Genomic DNA, 16328 nt, shown 5'->3' on the forward strand with positions numbered 1-16328 from the left:
GTTGTATACTTTGAAAACATGAGATGTGTCCTTTAACCTAGTTGCGTAATAATTATTATTTTCCCAAACAAATGGGCGGTAATAAGCAACATAGCCCCTTTATTTAATGATATGTAATCATTTATTCTAATAAATTGGAATAAATATTTTCAAAATGTATACTTTGATAGCCCAAACATGTTAAAAAAAAGAAATACTGTAGGAAATACCATTTGACCACAGGCACTTGTTTGTGTATATATAAGTTATGACGTCTGTATATTAATCGTGTAATAAGTATACAGACGTCATAACTTATATACAGAAACAAGTGCCTGTGCATTTGACGTCAATATTGGTCTTTTCCCTAATTTTTATGGACTAAACCTTGAATTAATTGTTTTTTAATTTACAGATTATTATCTTAGAATAAGGAATTGAGTAAGAAAATCGTATGTTGACGCATTATTTTAGAAGCTATCAACTCTACAACAAGTACTGCCCCCCCCCCCCCCCCCCCCCCCCCCATAAATCTTGAAAAATTATACATTGTCATATCTTCGTAAGACATGTGAAGTTTGAGCATATTTACAACCTTGGATAATAATTTGAACTATGCTAAACTATAACTATTATAAGAGACCTATACTCGGCCTACGTCACCATCAAATGTAAATGCGGAACCACGCTTCCGTTTTCCGAAATGTAATTTTTAACGATATCCATTTGATTTTTACATGGTGATACGAGATATGAATATCCGATATCAATTCCTTCCTGGTTGTTCTTATCATCTTATCAGTCAAATTTTAAGTTGAGATATTGTGAGTTTTAATTTTTTAAAAAGGAGGGGGGGGGGGGGGGAGATAGAGATGATTATAGCTTAAGAAAATAAAATCGGTTGGAGAACAAACAACATTTTGGTGGATGGGGGTGTGTCAGTTACATTGTACATGTCCGTGAGGCATTCAGTGTACATTGACTATTCATGTATGTAAAAGTTTTACTATGATCCAAATGTTCAACATATGGAATTGCGGGCATCAGAAAGTGGGGGAGACAGATGGGAAAGGGGGAGGGTCAGACCAATTCAGATTTCCACGAGCATCATGATGATATTTCTTTTGTGAGGATCCGGGTTAGAATAGGTTCCAAATTATCCTCAACAAATACATGATACTCTCGTAGTTGTGTTCGCTGCTACAATGTTTTAGATTTTGACGCAAGCTTCAAAGAACAGAGCTCTACAAATAATTTGTTTTATTATATAGCTAATAAATAGTCTATTACAAAATCTGCGTAAATTCTAGAGAATGTTAGCGTTCAATATCCTGAGAATTTATTGAACGCTAACTTTGCATTGCGTAAATTGTATGCGCCCAAAATGAAAGTGACTAGGAAATGGACCGGTGATCCACTAAAACTAGTCACCCATAAGTAAGAAATGGACCGGTGATCCATCACTAAAACTAGTCACTCATAAGTAAGAAATGGACGGAGATCTATCACTAAAACTAGTCACCCATAAGTAAAAACTGGACCAGTGATCTATCACTAAAACTAGTCACTCATAAGTAAGAAATGGACCAGTGATCTATCGCTAAAACTAGTCACCCATAAGTAAAAAATGGACCAGTGATCCACTAAAACTAGTCACTCATAAATAAGAAATGGACCAGTGATCTATCACTAAAACTAGTCACCCATAAGTAAAAAATGGACCAGTGATCTATCACTAAAACTAGTCACTCATAAATAAGAAATGGACCAGTGATCTATCACTAAAACTAGTCACTCATAAATAAAAAATGGACCAGTGATCCACTAAAACTAGTCACTCATAAATAAGAAATGGACCAGTGATCCATCACTAAAACTAGTCACTCATAAGTAAGAAATGGACCGGAGATCTATCACTAAAACTAGTCACTCACAAGTAAAAAATGGACCAGTGATCTATCACTAAAACTAGTCACTCATAAGTAAAACATGGACCAGTGATCTATCACTAAAACTAGTCACTCATAAGTAAAACATGGACCAGTGATCCACTAAAACTAGTCACTCATAAGTAAGAAATGGACCAGTGATCTATCACTAAAACTAGTCACTCATAAATAAAAAATGGACCAGTGATCTATCACTAAAACTAGTCACTCATAAGTAAAAAATGGACCAGTGATCTATCACTAAAACTAGTCACTCATAAGTAAGAAATGGACCAGTGATCTATCACTAAAACTAGTCACTCATAAGTAAGAAATGGACCGATGATCCACTAAAACTAGTCACTCATAAATAAGAAATGGACCAGTGATCTTTCACCGACCGTCATGAAATCTGAATTGGTCTGACCTCCCCCTTTCCCACCTGTCTCCCCCACTTTCTGATGCTCCGCAATTCCATATGTTGAACATTTGGATCATAGAAAAACTTTTACAAACATGAATAGTCAATGTGCACTAAATGCCTCACGGACATGTACAATGTAATTGACACACCCGCATCCACCAAATTGTTGTTTGTTCTCCAACCGATTTTTTTCTAAAGCTATAATCATATCTATCCCCCCCCCCCCCCCCAAATCTCAACTTTGACTTATAAGATAAGAACACCAAGGAAGGAATTGATATCGGATATTCATATCTCGTATCGCCATGTAAAAATCAAATGGATATCGTTAAAATATCACATTTCGGAAAACGGAAGCGTGGTTCCGCATTTACATTTGATTGTGACGTAGGCCGAGTATAGGTCTACTTTCATCGCGTTTTTTATTACATGCACTTTAGATCGTCGTGTATAACTTTATATTCCGATGACTGTCACAGTTAAGTTACTCCCCTTTAGGTGTACGGCGTGCCGTAAACACCACAAAATATCGATGGTTTACTAAAACATTTAAGTCTAAATTTGAAATATTTCCCATTGTCCGATTTTTTGTATGTTGTTAACCACGCTTTTATTTATTAAATTCCATCGAGTTTGTTTCTGTTGCAATTACTTTGAGGTGATTTGCTAGATTGACTAGACTATAGCCCACTGGCACTTTAATAAGTACATATTCACCATTTACCTATTTGTCTCTTATTTTACAAATTTTATCGTATTTTTACAGCCTTTCTTACTTTTGATTCCATGTTTACATTTAAATCTCCACCACGTGAATGTCCTACATTCATAAGCATATTACGAAGTAGTTCCAAATTTAGGATCAGAAAACGGCGATTTTTACGGAAGCCGATAGGTGCCAGGGTATAGAATTAATATTTATTTAACTGGCGGCCGCCACTTAATTTATGTGGCGGCCGCCACTTAATTTAACTGGCGGCCGCCACTTATTATCTGGCGGCCGCCACTTATTAACTGGCGGCCGCCATATAAATTAACTGGCGGCCGCCAATTATTATCTGGCGGCCGCCATATAAATTAACTGGCGGCCGCCAGTTATTTTATCTGGCGGCCGCCACTTAATTCATATATGGAGGCTGCCAATTGCAAAAACAATGTAATTTAGAATAGTACGCAAACACGCAGCATCGTTTTTCAAAGTGTATAGGGACAGTCGGATAAGAAATTGTCTTCTACAATTGTTGACAAGCAAAAAAGGAACCTAAAATGTCTCTTTTGTCCAAACTTCGTACTCCTAAATTGGAGGGAGGGGGCTCCGTTCATTCTTCAATTGATCAGTTCATTCATTATTACATTTTTACCATTCATTACTACCACCAAAAGAGTGGGGTGGGGGCCAATCCGCCAATTAATCTTATTTCACATGTGAAAATAATTATAGTTTGCATGTGAAAATAATAGAAATTGACGTTGTCAAAAAAATGGAGGGTCAGCCCCGTGGTTCTACGTATTTAACAGTACAATCGAAACACAATGATTTAATGCTCTTAAGCATTGGGAAGGGTTGCACCCTTTTCATTTTGAGAGAGAGAAAGAGAGAGGAATTGAATAACTGGTGACAGCCATATAAATGATTTAATTTGAGTCTCGGCCGCCATATAAATTAACTGGCGGCCGCCAGATAATAAGTGGCGACCGCCAGATAATAAGTGGCGGCCGCCAGTTAAATTAAGTGGCGGCCGCCACATAAAATTAAATGGCGGCCGCCGGATAAATTAAGTGGCGGCCGCCACATAAATTAAGTGGCGGCCGCCAGTTAAATAAATATTAATTCTATACCTTGGCACCTATCGGCTTCCGTAGATTTTAAACAATTGACAGTAAGCATTAATTTAATTGCACCAAAAACATTTCATAATATGACTAAATATTTAGTCCAAAACATAAATGTTGCATATTAGAAACCTTTACAAGATTTCTGTAAAAAGCCGTTGACAGAGGTGTAGTGCGAGGAGCGCACGGATATCTGGGTAGAGAATGGCATAATTATATTTATTACAATATAATAAGCATATTGTTTACATCCTGTAACTGTGACTGATTACTATGAAATAGCGAATTAAAATTCATCATCGTGCAATTTTTAAAACTGTCATGATATTATGATACTGTGACAAGCACTTAGTGTACTTTACACAACTAAATGCGACAGAATTTCGGAAGGTGGTGTTTGAATTCTTCATTTAGTACCGATCAAATTATTGGCTTTGATTATTATGATGTTTATAATTACCAATGAGGTCGTTATATTGCACCTTATAGCACGGTATTTTTCGCGGGCAAGACTAAAGGCCGGAATGGAGGTAGTGGTACTCAAAAAAGTACCTATATCTCCATTAATACTCATCATATTTTCATTCGGTAAAAAATCCCATAATTTATGGGGCAATACCTTTCAGAATTTGATAAGATATTAACATTTTATTATTGATAAGACTATGAAAATCCTGCCGGAATGAACGAAGGTTGTAAAAAGTTAGTGTTTTCCCAGTGTAGTCGGTGCCACATATTTCTTTATATCTCCTAAAATATCTAATATTTTCTTATTAGGAAAACTTTCCCACAATCGATGGGGCAAATACCTTCAGAACATAACAAATTCATAGCATTTAGATGATTTCTAATACATGAAAATCCTGCCGGAATGAGTAAATGTGAAGAAAATATGGAGGCGTCGTGAAGAGGTATGTATTGTATAATCTGTAATATCTCGTAAAACAATTTATATTATCTTATTCGGATAAATTTCCCGAAATCTACGGGGCAAGACCTTTTCAAATATATATGGTTTTTAACATTTTGTTAATGGTAAGTATATGAAAATCATGTCGAAACGGATAAAAATATGCACATTTTCATGTCGAAATCGAAGAACAGGTGTTGACCTAATTACGAGGTATGAAATTCATAACCGTGAAGTGAACTTACTCTTCTGTTATTAAAACAATGATAATATTGTAATAAAAAACTCAACATAGTATTTAAATTTGATTTTTATTCACGATAATGTTCAGTACACAACCATTCATTACAATCGGGTGAAACATTTGCACACTTTGAATGCTTCCAAACATCACAACATTTTCTCCCCACTTTATAATCACACCCTACCATTGCATCCACCCAATCGGGAAAACCACATGGACAACAACATTGAATTTTAACAATTTTATGTTTTAAAGTGTCATTAGAAACAAAATTACTATTTTGTGGAAATTTAGTAAAATGACCATTTTCGATACACTGAATTAGATGTTCCCTTATACACTCGGTTATGAGAAATGTTTTGCTCTCAAAAAAATTCTTATTAAAACAAAATTCTACTAAATTTGCAATGGCAAATAAACCACAATCGTTACCATTTTCTTGCTGTTGAATATCTGGAAAAAAATATAGGAATAGACGTTTTAGTCCTCCCGTAAATTAGTGACGACTGAATTTCAAGTGCTGGTGTATTAACAGTGTGGTTTTTCATCCAAAATACAAACATCGTTGTCTTTAGACTCCAAAGATAGAACCCAATGATCCCTACCCGTGTGATGTATTTGCACTGATGGCGGTGAAGCTGATTGAAATTGCTTGTTACATTTCCATGAATTTGATTTAATGTCGAAAATTGGAGCAAGATTTGTCATTTGAAGACCATTAATATGATGAAACTGATTGGAGATAATCTGTAGAGTTTGGCTCATGATATCAGAGCAAATCCATCCCCGGGAATCTAAAATAGTTTCTTTATGAAATAATTTAGGAGAATAAACCCATTTTTTATCAGAATCATTTTTACCTTCATGAAGTTCCCTTTCTTCCAGTTTGATTGTTTTAGCCTTACTTACTTCCTCACTTACCTCATTTTCCAAGGTAGCGGCAGAATCAGGAGCTGGTATAACATCTTTGTCATAATCGTTCGGTCGCGGTTTTTTCCTCCCTGATTTTTTATCATTACGTTTCAAATTATGTTTTGACAGTTGTTTAAGATTAACAATTTTTTTGGTCTCTGTAATATTGTCCCCAATTTTGATTCGCGCTGCCAAAATGTGATAATATGTTCCCGTAGCCGGACATTGACACGTTTCTTTTGGAAATAATGTTACCGCGTATTTTTTATTATTGTTGCCGTTAACAATGAATGCTTTTCGATTTTCTACAAAAGTAACGCCATTATTTTCTACTGTTAACTTAGCCAAACATGCCTGTGACATTGTGGTCGAATCTTTCGCGGAGATTTCAGAAATTTTTTGGCCATCCGTTTCAATGATTTTTACATCAGAATGTTTATCAATAACAGGATCACACAAACCATCACAACAAGGTTCGGAAGGTAATTCTAAGTTCCCTAACCTACCCTTAACATAATCTATAATCTCACCAGGTTCTAACAATTTCTTTAGGATTAAAATCGCATCTTTTGGTATCTGTATACAAGAAAAAATATCTAATAATTTGTACTGACCAATACCCGCCATTCCACATTGAATATTGTAAAAATATCTGTACTGCAATAAAACTTAGCGCCAAGGCATCTACTGGAAGTTCTTTACCGTTTACATGTAATTTGAAAACATTGTTTAGACTTTCTGATGCATTGTTAGTGATACCTGAAAAGGGATTATAAAGGCCTGGGAATTCTTGGATTATCCACTTTGCTGCATGTTCTAAAATGTCAGTTTTTAAACATGTATTAAAATAATTCACAGCTGATTGTGACCATTTTTCAGTAATATCATTTATAACTTCTTCCACGTTATCCCCATCACTCTGTAATACCTGAACTAAACCCTGTATATACACTGATATTTCATTGCTCTGAGCACCATTCTTTTGCAACCAAAACTTAAAATCCCGTTTCAAGTGATTCCAACAATATAAATTTACACAATTCGGTAACATTTTGCTTATAGCATTTGATACACCCTTTTCCCTATCAGTGACAATTGCAATTTTCTTTGTGGTAATTTTGGGGATTTTTTCAGCTATATAATCAAATAAACGCTCGTGACGTTTTTTTATACTTACGCTCGTGGACCAAAAAAGCTAACAGTATACTTGGTTTGCTCTCAAAAAGTACATGTCTGAAAATCAGGGGAGTAACATAGAAATCACCAAGATTAAAAGTAGTATCAAAGCCCATGCAAATTGAAAAACTTGAATCATCTATGTCTAACAACTGATTAAAAATTTGAAACATTTCTGGTAAACCTAAAATAGCTACCAAATCAGGAAAAACCTTAATTTCGTGAACGAATCCATCTAAATGATAGCCTAGCAAATTAAGTTATAGATTTCGTCTTTGCTTAATTTCTTTGCATTATTAACACTTGTTGTGATGTTCTTGACTTGTTTTACATCACGAGCGTTCCTGACACCGATATATTCACCGCTGGGGACTCTATTTGCTGCATTTAATTTATCGAAAATTTGAGATGGCGACAATCCATTTTCAGAGTCATCTTTAATTTGTTGAATAATAGATGGACACATTCTCACGAATTCATTTTCTTTTTTGCTGTTACCATGCGGTAGTGATCTGTAGGAAGTTTCGTCGCCGATGTACCGTATTAACACTAGATTTCGGTTCGATTCCAGGAAGTAAGCACTACGTGTAAAATTTGTTGACCCGATTCCTTTTTCCTTTTTTGACGAATTCTTTCGCGTTGTTTTGATCTTGAAATATTTTCGCTGAAGTTGATCACCCCCCTCTAATTTGACAGTTGAACTTCCGTTGTTGATCCACTGGTATTGATCGCATCTCCAGTCGTCGGCGTTCTTGTTGCTGAACACGTAGATTTCACCCCCCTTTGGCTTCACCGGCGGAATATCACACACTTTATTAGTATCCGGATTTCGCAGAATGTCGATGATCTGTCGTTGGTCCATGACTTCATCCAAAGCATACACAGAAACACCACCGCCTTTCACTCTGGCACTAGATCTCACTACAGCCACACTATCCTGAAATAAAACCCGTGCTTCCTCTTGCTCTCTAGAAACACTCTTCCTTATACACTTGACCGCTGTATTCTTGTTCACATTTTTCTTCTCCGTGCTCACTGGTACTCTTTTCTTCTCTTCCACTCTGACATCTTCTCTTGGTCTCCTTGTAAATGTTTCCTGTTTCAACGTTGCAGGTGAGTATCCGGTTAGGAATGTAGCGCGATTCTTCCTCAAATAATTCTTCGTATTTTTCGTCACTCTTGTCCAGGTCGATGCGGGCTTCGATTCCAACGGTGTGGACGTAGACGAAGTGACAGGAGGACTAGCAGACGACTCATTCTTGCGACCAACAGGCACACTTGTTGACTTGCTAACTTGTTAACTCTTCGGCACACTTGTGTAATATTCCGGAAATTTATCCATCGACCATCCAGGTTCTACATTGTAATTTTCAGTGTAAACATCCGTAATTTAGTCACATGACCTAACACTATAAATACAGCGCAAAGCAGTTGTCGTCAGTCAGTTATTGTCGAAGCCCAGAGTGAGAAGACGTGGTGGACAAGTTAAACAGTAAGTTGCAAGCAATAAAGTGATTTACTGGGTAAGCCAGTGTTTGATTACGTACGTTGTAACGGTGTTAGAGTGGAGGCATTGAGGCTGTCCTTTTAATAGGCTGACCTTAGTAGTAAGAGGCCTGCCACTGTCGAGCTCAACCAGATAAAAGCTAGCCACATAATTCGTCTGTCCTGTGTACTGGACTTGACTGACGACCAGGCTGTTGTTCACAGTGTCTGTCTGAATAAGGCTCTACAGTGTGTGCTGCGGTTAAAGGGCTGTCACTTGTACTGTGTGTCCTGAATAAGGCTGCAGTACAAGCGTTAGTCCGAGGTCAGCCAGTCGTTGGCTGAGGGTGGTCATACCCACTGTTAAATTATTTTGATATTATAAATCATTTGGTTAACCCCTGATCTTTGTATGTTGATTAACTTTCCTTGATTTCAGAGTAATTATTAACCTGGGTAGGGTTAGGCCATATTTGTATATATCTGCAGGCCCAATTTCTAATAACATTCCCAATCTTATTTTATCAATGAAAGTTGCTATTCTAATTACACCTCAAACCCTTGAATTATCAAGGCACGAACTTTGATAGCCTTCTTGTGTATAAGGAAATACGTTACACTTGCACTCACGCTGGCATACAGTCGAGGTGACACAGGCACAGGTGCAGACGCGATCACAGAAGACACAGACGCGGGCATAGATGACACAGACGCGATCACAAATGACACAGACGCGGGCAAAGAAGACACAGACGCGGGCACAGTTGACACAGACACGAGCACAGATGACACAGACGCGGGCAAAGAAGACACAGTTGACGTCGATTGCTTTCCTGTTGCAGCTATCGAGGAATCCAACGTCATTGCGCGCTCCTTCAAAACAGTTGAAATCGCCGCACCTTCAAAACAGTTGAAATCGCGAGGTAGTATTCCTGAAGCGATGATCTTTACATTGGGGTTTGCCTCCCAGATGTTCTTTAGCAGGTAGCGGTAGCGGTGGAGAGTGGTGCGGGGGTCCTCATCTGGAATGTCGTTCGTTCCTGCATGGATGACAATGGTCCGGAAACCCCTAACAATGCCACAAAGGAGAGCCCACATCTGCATGCTCCACACGGAATCCCGATGAAAATCGCACGGTGGAGTCGTCGTCCAGCACATGATGAAGGTACTTCAGCTGAGAATCTCCCACGAATAACACAGACATTTTATCACACAACACACTTTCTCAAACTAAAACACACAATTATATTTATGATTTCACACTGAAAGAAAGCACACACTAAGCACCTTTTAAAAAATAGAGAATACGAAGAATCGTAGCACTATGGGTTTTGAGCACCATATACACCTGTATGATACAAGTAATATGGCAAAGTGATGTTCAAGGAAAATGATCTGATATCTAAATGTTTCCACCGTATAAGTATGAACCAATGAAATTTAAGATATATGTGATCATTAATACGCAAATTAATTTATAATTGAACAGCTTCTGGTAGCACGCTGCTTCTGTGCAATGAAAACTGCATAATGATATTTAATTCAGCTTGGGTATATTCTAACCCACCTTAAAGATTTAATTATTCAGTTTATTTCCATTATCCGGAAGCCGTCTTCTCATTAGACGTAAATGCATTTTCCACACCTATCGGCATATCAATTATTACTTTAAAAACATTGACTCGATCGCCGATTTGGGCATGGAATTTTGACGATCTCCACTCATTCCGGCAGGTTTTTCACATACTAAACATGCACAGAATTCTAAAAACTTTACATGTTTTAAAAGATCTTGCCTTGTAGATTGTGGGAAAGTTATCCGAATAAATCAACATGCAATACATTTTGAGATATATGATTTTATAAAACAACGACTCCCATATGACCTCTCCATTTTCTCCCCATATTTTCTCATTCCGGCAGGATTTTCAAACACTTTCCAGCAAATTAATGCAACTGTTTTTATATTTTCTAAATGGTCTTGCCCTATGCTTTATGGGAAATTTTACCGAATAAAAAATTAACAACTATAACAGGATTTATAGTAAAATATTTGATACCCATTCTTCTATTACGGAACCAACTTTTTTCGATCACTGCTCATTCCGGCAAGGATTTATATTAGTTGTCATCTTAGATTTTAAAGTTATATATATTCTGAAAGATGTTGCCCCGTAGATTATGGGATTTTTTACCGAATAAAAATATGATGAGTATTAGCGGAGATATAGGTACTTTTTTGAGTACCACTACCTCCATTCCGGCCCCATTCCGGCTTGGCTTTAGACCTGCCCATTTTTCGCAGCTATTACAATACACTAGTTCGATTCTTAAAACGTCGGCTATTCAATTGATTTGAATTTTAAACAAAGAAATTATCCTGTTTTTAAAACTTTATCGTGCTTTGCTGAAATTAACATTATTCGATGAAGATTACCGCTTTGTAGTATGTGTAAGGACAAGAATGCCGATTAGTCAGAATTGTACACACGAACTGCGAGATTTACAAACTAGTCGTGCGTTCTCTGTCTCACCAAAGTAGATTCCCGCAGAGGTCTCGACAGGGAGTATTAATCGGTCATAACAGACCCATACCATTATCAGATATTTACAATGCTTTTTCAACCTAAGAAAGCGAGATATTTACTTTCTTTACTATAAAATATTTACTTACACTATTTGTTTCATGTTAATGGATGAACCTATTTTTTTGTAGTTGATATATTTATACACACGCCCCATGTTTACTAAACTTTCTGAATGAATTTCGATATACCATTACATGATTTGAATAATTTCCTTTTAAAAAAAATCATAAGATGATGATTGTTCACGATACACAAGACCCTGCTCAAAATTAAAAAAAAGAAGAAGAAAGAATTCCTGGGTCTAGATAAGCTAGAGAATTCTAGTAATAGAACTGGAAACGGATACATAGCTAAACTGTAAGAAGCGGGGGAAAGGCGTACTGTCATTTAGGGGGAATTGGGCCCAGGTTAATTCTTCCAAGGGGGAAATTCTATGCCAGGCCCATCTTTCCGGGAGGAATGTCTATCCCGGGCCCATTTTTTCGGAGGGAAAGTCTATGCGGGGGAAAATTCTATGCTACAACACCAGTATTCAAAGTGTCAGCTGTAATGGCGGCGCCTATGAAAGTGTGTGTGTTTTGCCACTATCAAAGATATATAGATGTAAACTCCAGATTTGGCACCCAAAATGGCCAATTATTTTAACTGATACTTCACTTTCACATGTGCCCCCCCCCCCTCCCTTTCGGAAATCCTGGATCCGCCTCTGGTATGTTTATTATCATCATTGCTTCAAGGCATGTGAATAAAATCAGTCATGCATGATACAATTTAAAAATTAGATGCAAATTTGAATTAAGATGTGGTCTTACAATCCCGTTCAGATGTCATTTTGTAATTAGCGTAGGTGAGACTAATAGAATCCTTCATTAGTACGAGTGTGAGATAGGGAAATTCCACCGAGGGGACAAGATTCGCAGTCTTGGACGAGGCTTTGCCGAGTCCTAGACAGCGAATCTTGTTCCAGAGGTGGAATTTCCCTATCCCACATGAGTAAATAATGAAGGATTATTTTTCTCACATTTTAACTACAGTTTAGTGCATAAAATTTGGAGCTTTCAGAAAATTTTAGATTATCAAAATCCTCATTTGAACTTCAATGCAAAAACTAATTAGATAGGTAGAAAGATCATACCCGAAAATGGTTTACACTGTAAGTGTAAACTAAAAAACCCAAGGTTGTCCACCAGAAAGCTATACTACATTAAAATTTAAAGATAACAATGCAAAATATTTTTACTTCACTGTGTAACGTAAATCTTCACCGTGTAACGTAAATCATAGAAAATATATGACGTCACAATCAAATGACGTCGCAGCAGTGTGAGACATATAATATTATATTAACTTGATCCGAATAGTCGGATCACGTCGAGTTGACAGGCGCGGATCATCAGATCACATGAGACGCGAAGCGTCGAGTTTGATCTGATGATCCGCGCCTGTCAACGAGACGTGATCCAACTCTTCGGATCAAGTTACTGTAGTAATGATAAATTTATTATATACCCCCTTCTGCATTTTAAATCCACATTTCTAAGATAATAAATGTAATCCAAACTATCAAAAACACAGACATACTATGAAATTATGTTTTGTGTACGCAGTTTCGTTTGTGACGCGTTCAATATTTTCCACAAATAACGTTGCGTTGATGTATTGTGACGGCATCAGTTTCAGAGGATACTGATACAAACTCCCCGTCGATGCTTCATTACGTCACCTACGAATAGACCTCTCCTATGTGACGCAGCACAATATACAGATTTGTATATTGTGAGTCCGCGATTATCACGCAGGCAAGTAACACTAAAGAAGTAGTTCGCTGTTAAAAGTTTGAAGATATTGATATTAAGAGCATTAATATAAAAGTATGGGTTTTATTTTAAACATAAAATGATCATTAAAAAGTAGGGAGACTGTTCAAATTATTGTGTAAAGTAATGAACTTGATGTTTACGTTCTTGTTTTGAAAGTTGTTCACGTTTGACGTTATGTTTTTCCGTCATTCTACAGTGACGTCACAGTATACGCGGCCTAAGAAATCGCTATCCCATAATGCCTAAGTGGAAGAGTTTAGTTTGTAAGCAAACGAACTCTGGCGGAAGTTTGGATACTGATTTGGATACGGAATCAGAAAACCACAGTGTGGTGATCCGGAAAACCGGATCACACACTGTCAAATCCACAGTATCAATGAACGATACATTGATGGGAAAAATCTCACATGGCTGTCTCACATGGGTAAAGTCGATCTCACACTGGTGATAATGTGAGAAATTAATTGTACTTACACGAGAGAGGTGCATGTGTAAAGATCGAAGGTCACAATTACTGGCTCAAATTGTGCCGACAACACAACTGGAACAAATTACGACAGTACTTCAAATACGCAAGTAAGTTTAACATCACTATATAAACCGATGAAATACCAAGTCTGTTTAAAAAAAAAACACATTGCTCCCATATGATGGAACTATACGAACTCGTGTTGAACATGTAGACCTGTACATCGCAGTACAATATTAAACGCTTGGTAACAGGCTCCCCTCCCCCTTGTCTTTGTAGACACAAATACACCCTCCGCTTCAATAATGCAAATAAAGCATCTCGTTGAAAGTTTTCTGACTAGTCCAAATTGAACGTAGTCAAAATCTTGGCTTCGAAAACATGGTTTTCTATGCTACCGAGGAAATAAGGGGCTTTTTCATTGGATGAATATCGCAAGAAGGAATGGTAAAGCGATAACCGAGACACCTTCCAGCGAAAATACTGACCTTGTGTCCCACGGTAGGTAAACGTAGAGCTGCCTTCGGTCCAACGGCCTCAGTTTGGTTCTCGGGTCTGAGAAAACGCATGTTACCCTCGAACCAAGTCAATAAATGTATAATGTTGAGCAAATTTCATAGATGCATGTAGGCCTAATCATAATAATTCTATGCATCAACTTTGAATGTGGGTGTATCTGTATGGCTCCAATGACCAGTATAGCTAGTCTTATATACTTCTGGTTGAGTGATAACAAGTCTTCCTCTACAGGGCCCAAAACTTACGAACAGGAATAGATGGCGTTCTCTGTCTTCGTATTACACCGCTGACTGGGGATCCTTACTACAAATTTCAAATTTCCAGAACCAATTGTACGTATTTCCTTTTTAGAAATCTTGATCTATTCAAAAATTAATTTCAATACTATGATGTCAATCTTGGAATATTTTATCTTTATTTCATACATCAAATATCTTCTGTTTTGTTGGACAGTCCGCAAAATAGGACAACTAAACGACACACACACACACACACACATATATATATTTATTTATCTCCTACGTTTGGTGTATATTGAGAGTGAGATAAAGCATTAGCTTTATCACACGCCCGTTTGTTAAAGCACTTCCAGTCCGAACTACTTTTGACACTGCCCCCGCTTGGATGACATATTTGCTGTGTTTATGCATATCCATGCATGAAATAAAGCGTAAAACTTATTATTCTGTATTTATTTAGAATTTCTTTTATAGCAAAATTAAAATGATGTTGCCCCCACTGACATATAATGCAAGTTACCGGCCACAAAAATCCCAACTCGGTCTGTAACTACTCAAAATTACGATCAGAAAACAAAAATATGTGCACACTATTATCATCGACAACGAATCGACGACCTAATGGACAATCCTAAAGTGTGACAATCCTAAAGTACCTCGACATGCTGCGGTACCAAGTATTCACAAGCACAGTCTCTTTTTTCTGGAGTATATTAAATGTAACAAATCTCAACAGCTTTACTTACTAGGCTAGGCCTATTTAAAGTGCCTCAGGATTTCCTCTCGCCCTTAGATCCAAAGAAACTACGTAAATAAAATCCAAATGCACAAACACTTCTACTTTTCATTGTAAACTGTTGAACATTCTAATAACACTGCATTAAAATATCACTTTCATTGATCGTTATTACACATGTTTATTTCAAAACGACGACGACATCAAACTTTTATCAGAAGGTCAGGCCTACGTCAAAAAATAAATACTCGGTCAATAGTTGTTACTTTGTTGGAATTGTTACCGGGTGATAACTCAAACAAGCATACCGGTCACAAGATTTATTTATCACAATCGATCAGAATAACATCATTCACAGATCATCCAAATGTTATCCAATAAATATCATCCAAAAGATTCTACAACAAGTAATAACAAATATTAAACATGCACACATTACATATGACACGACATAAAATCACGGATAGACATGACAAAGAAATAATTCCATATTAAATTCCATTAATCACATAAATGGAATTGTCCTTTCTTCATCAGATCACATCATTAATATAAAATCATAATTAATCAAATTTACTTAATATTCTGCATTTAAACTAAGAACCTGTCCAGAACATATAATGGCAAGACAAACATATCAAACACCACCTAAACAATACATAACACACTCTTACCAAATATGTGGTATTAGAATCCGGATGGATCTATAGTAATGTGTAGATCTGGTGTATATCTATCAATTAATACAAACATATATATTACTCAGATTTCTGAAGCAATACACTCATTATGAAATAAATAGAAATAAAATAATCATACTTCTCTTACTCTCACTCATTCTATGCATAAAATCCTTAACATAATTAGTAACTGACCTGATTAGTAGATTGTAGTCTGTAAGTCCAAATGTCCAAAGTTTCAACTAAAGTATGAAACAACTGCCCAATTCAATTTCTAAATTCAAACTGAATCTTACACTGACCAAGAACTGTCATGTGACCAATAATTAAGAAACGAACCGATGAACCATGAAAAACAATCCGTAACCAACCTAAACTATAGCAGG

At 36.8% G+C, this 16328-nt stretch overlaps 1 protein-coding gene and 1 long non-coding RNA gene across 4 annotated transcripts in view; one reads left to right on the forward strand and one right to left on the reverse strand.

The window, feature by feature from the left end:
• Positions 1 to 16328, forward strand: part of LOC125683167 (uncharacterized) — an 85216-nt gene that overhangs the window by 53478 nt on the left and 15410 nt on the right. Inside the window, exons 7-8 of one of the 3 annotated variants that reach the window (XR_008795794.1) lie at positions 4942 to 5075; positions 8594 to 12804. The exons of 1 other annotated variant lie outside the window; for it this stretch is intronic. Coding sequence is in view for 1 of the 2 variants with exons in the window: in XM_048924021.2 (XP_048779978.1) it covers positions 14519 to 14619 (101 nt within the window). In the remaining variant the exon portion in view is untranslated. Of the gene's footprint in view, positions 1 to 4941; positions 5076 to 8593; positions 12805 to 14518; positions 14620 to 16328 lie in introns of those variants that run through there. One more of the 3 variants, XM_048924021.2, reaches the window with a different exon arrangement.
• The window catches only part of LOC130046790 (uncharacterized), a 1447-nt gene continuing 922 nt past the window's right edge, over positions 15804 to 16328 (reverse strand). Inside the window, exons 1-2 of the long non-coding RNA XR_008795799.1 lie at positions 16138 to 16328; positions 15804 to 15995 (exon numbers count right to left, since the gene is read on the reverse strand). The exon at positions 16138 to 16328 is cut by the window's right edge and continues 922 nt beyond it. This is a non-coding gene — a long non-coding RNA (uncharacterized LOC130046790). The remainder of the gene's footprint in view (positions 15996 to 16137) is intronic.

The sequence above is a fragment of the Ostrea edulis genome, chromosome 6 (genome assembly GCF_947568905.1).
Source record: "Ostrea edulis chromosome 6, xbOstEdul1.1, whole genome shotgun sequence".
NCBI lineage: Eukaryota > Metazoa > Mollusca > Bivalvia > Ostreida > Ostreidae > Ostrea > Ostrea edulis.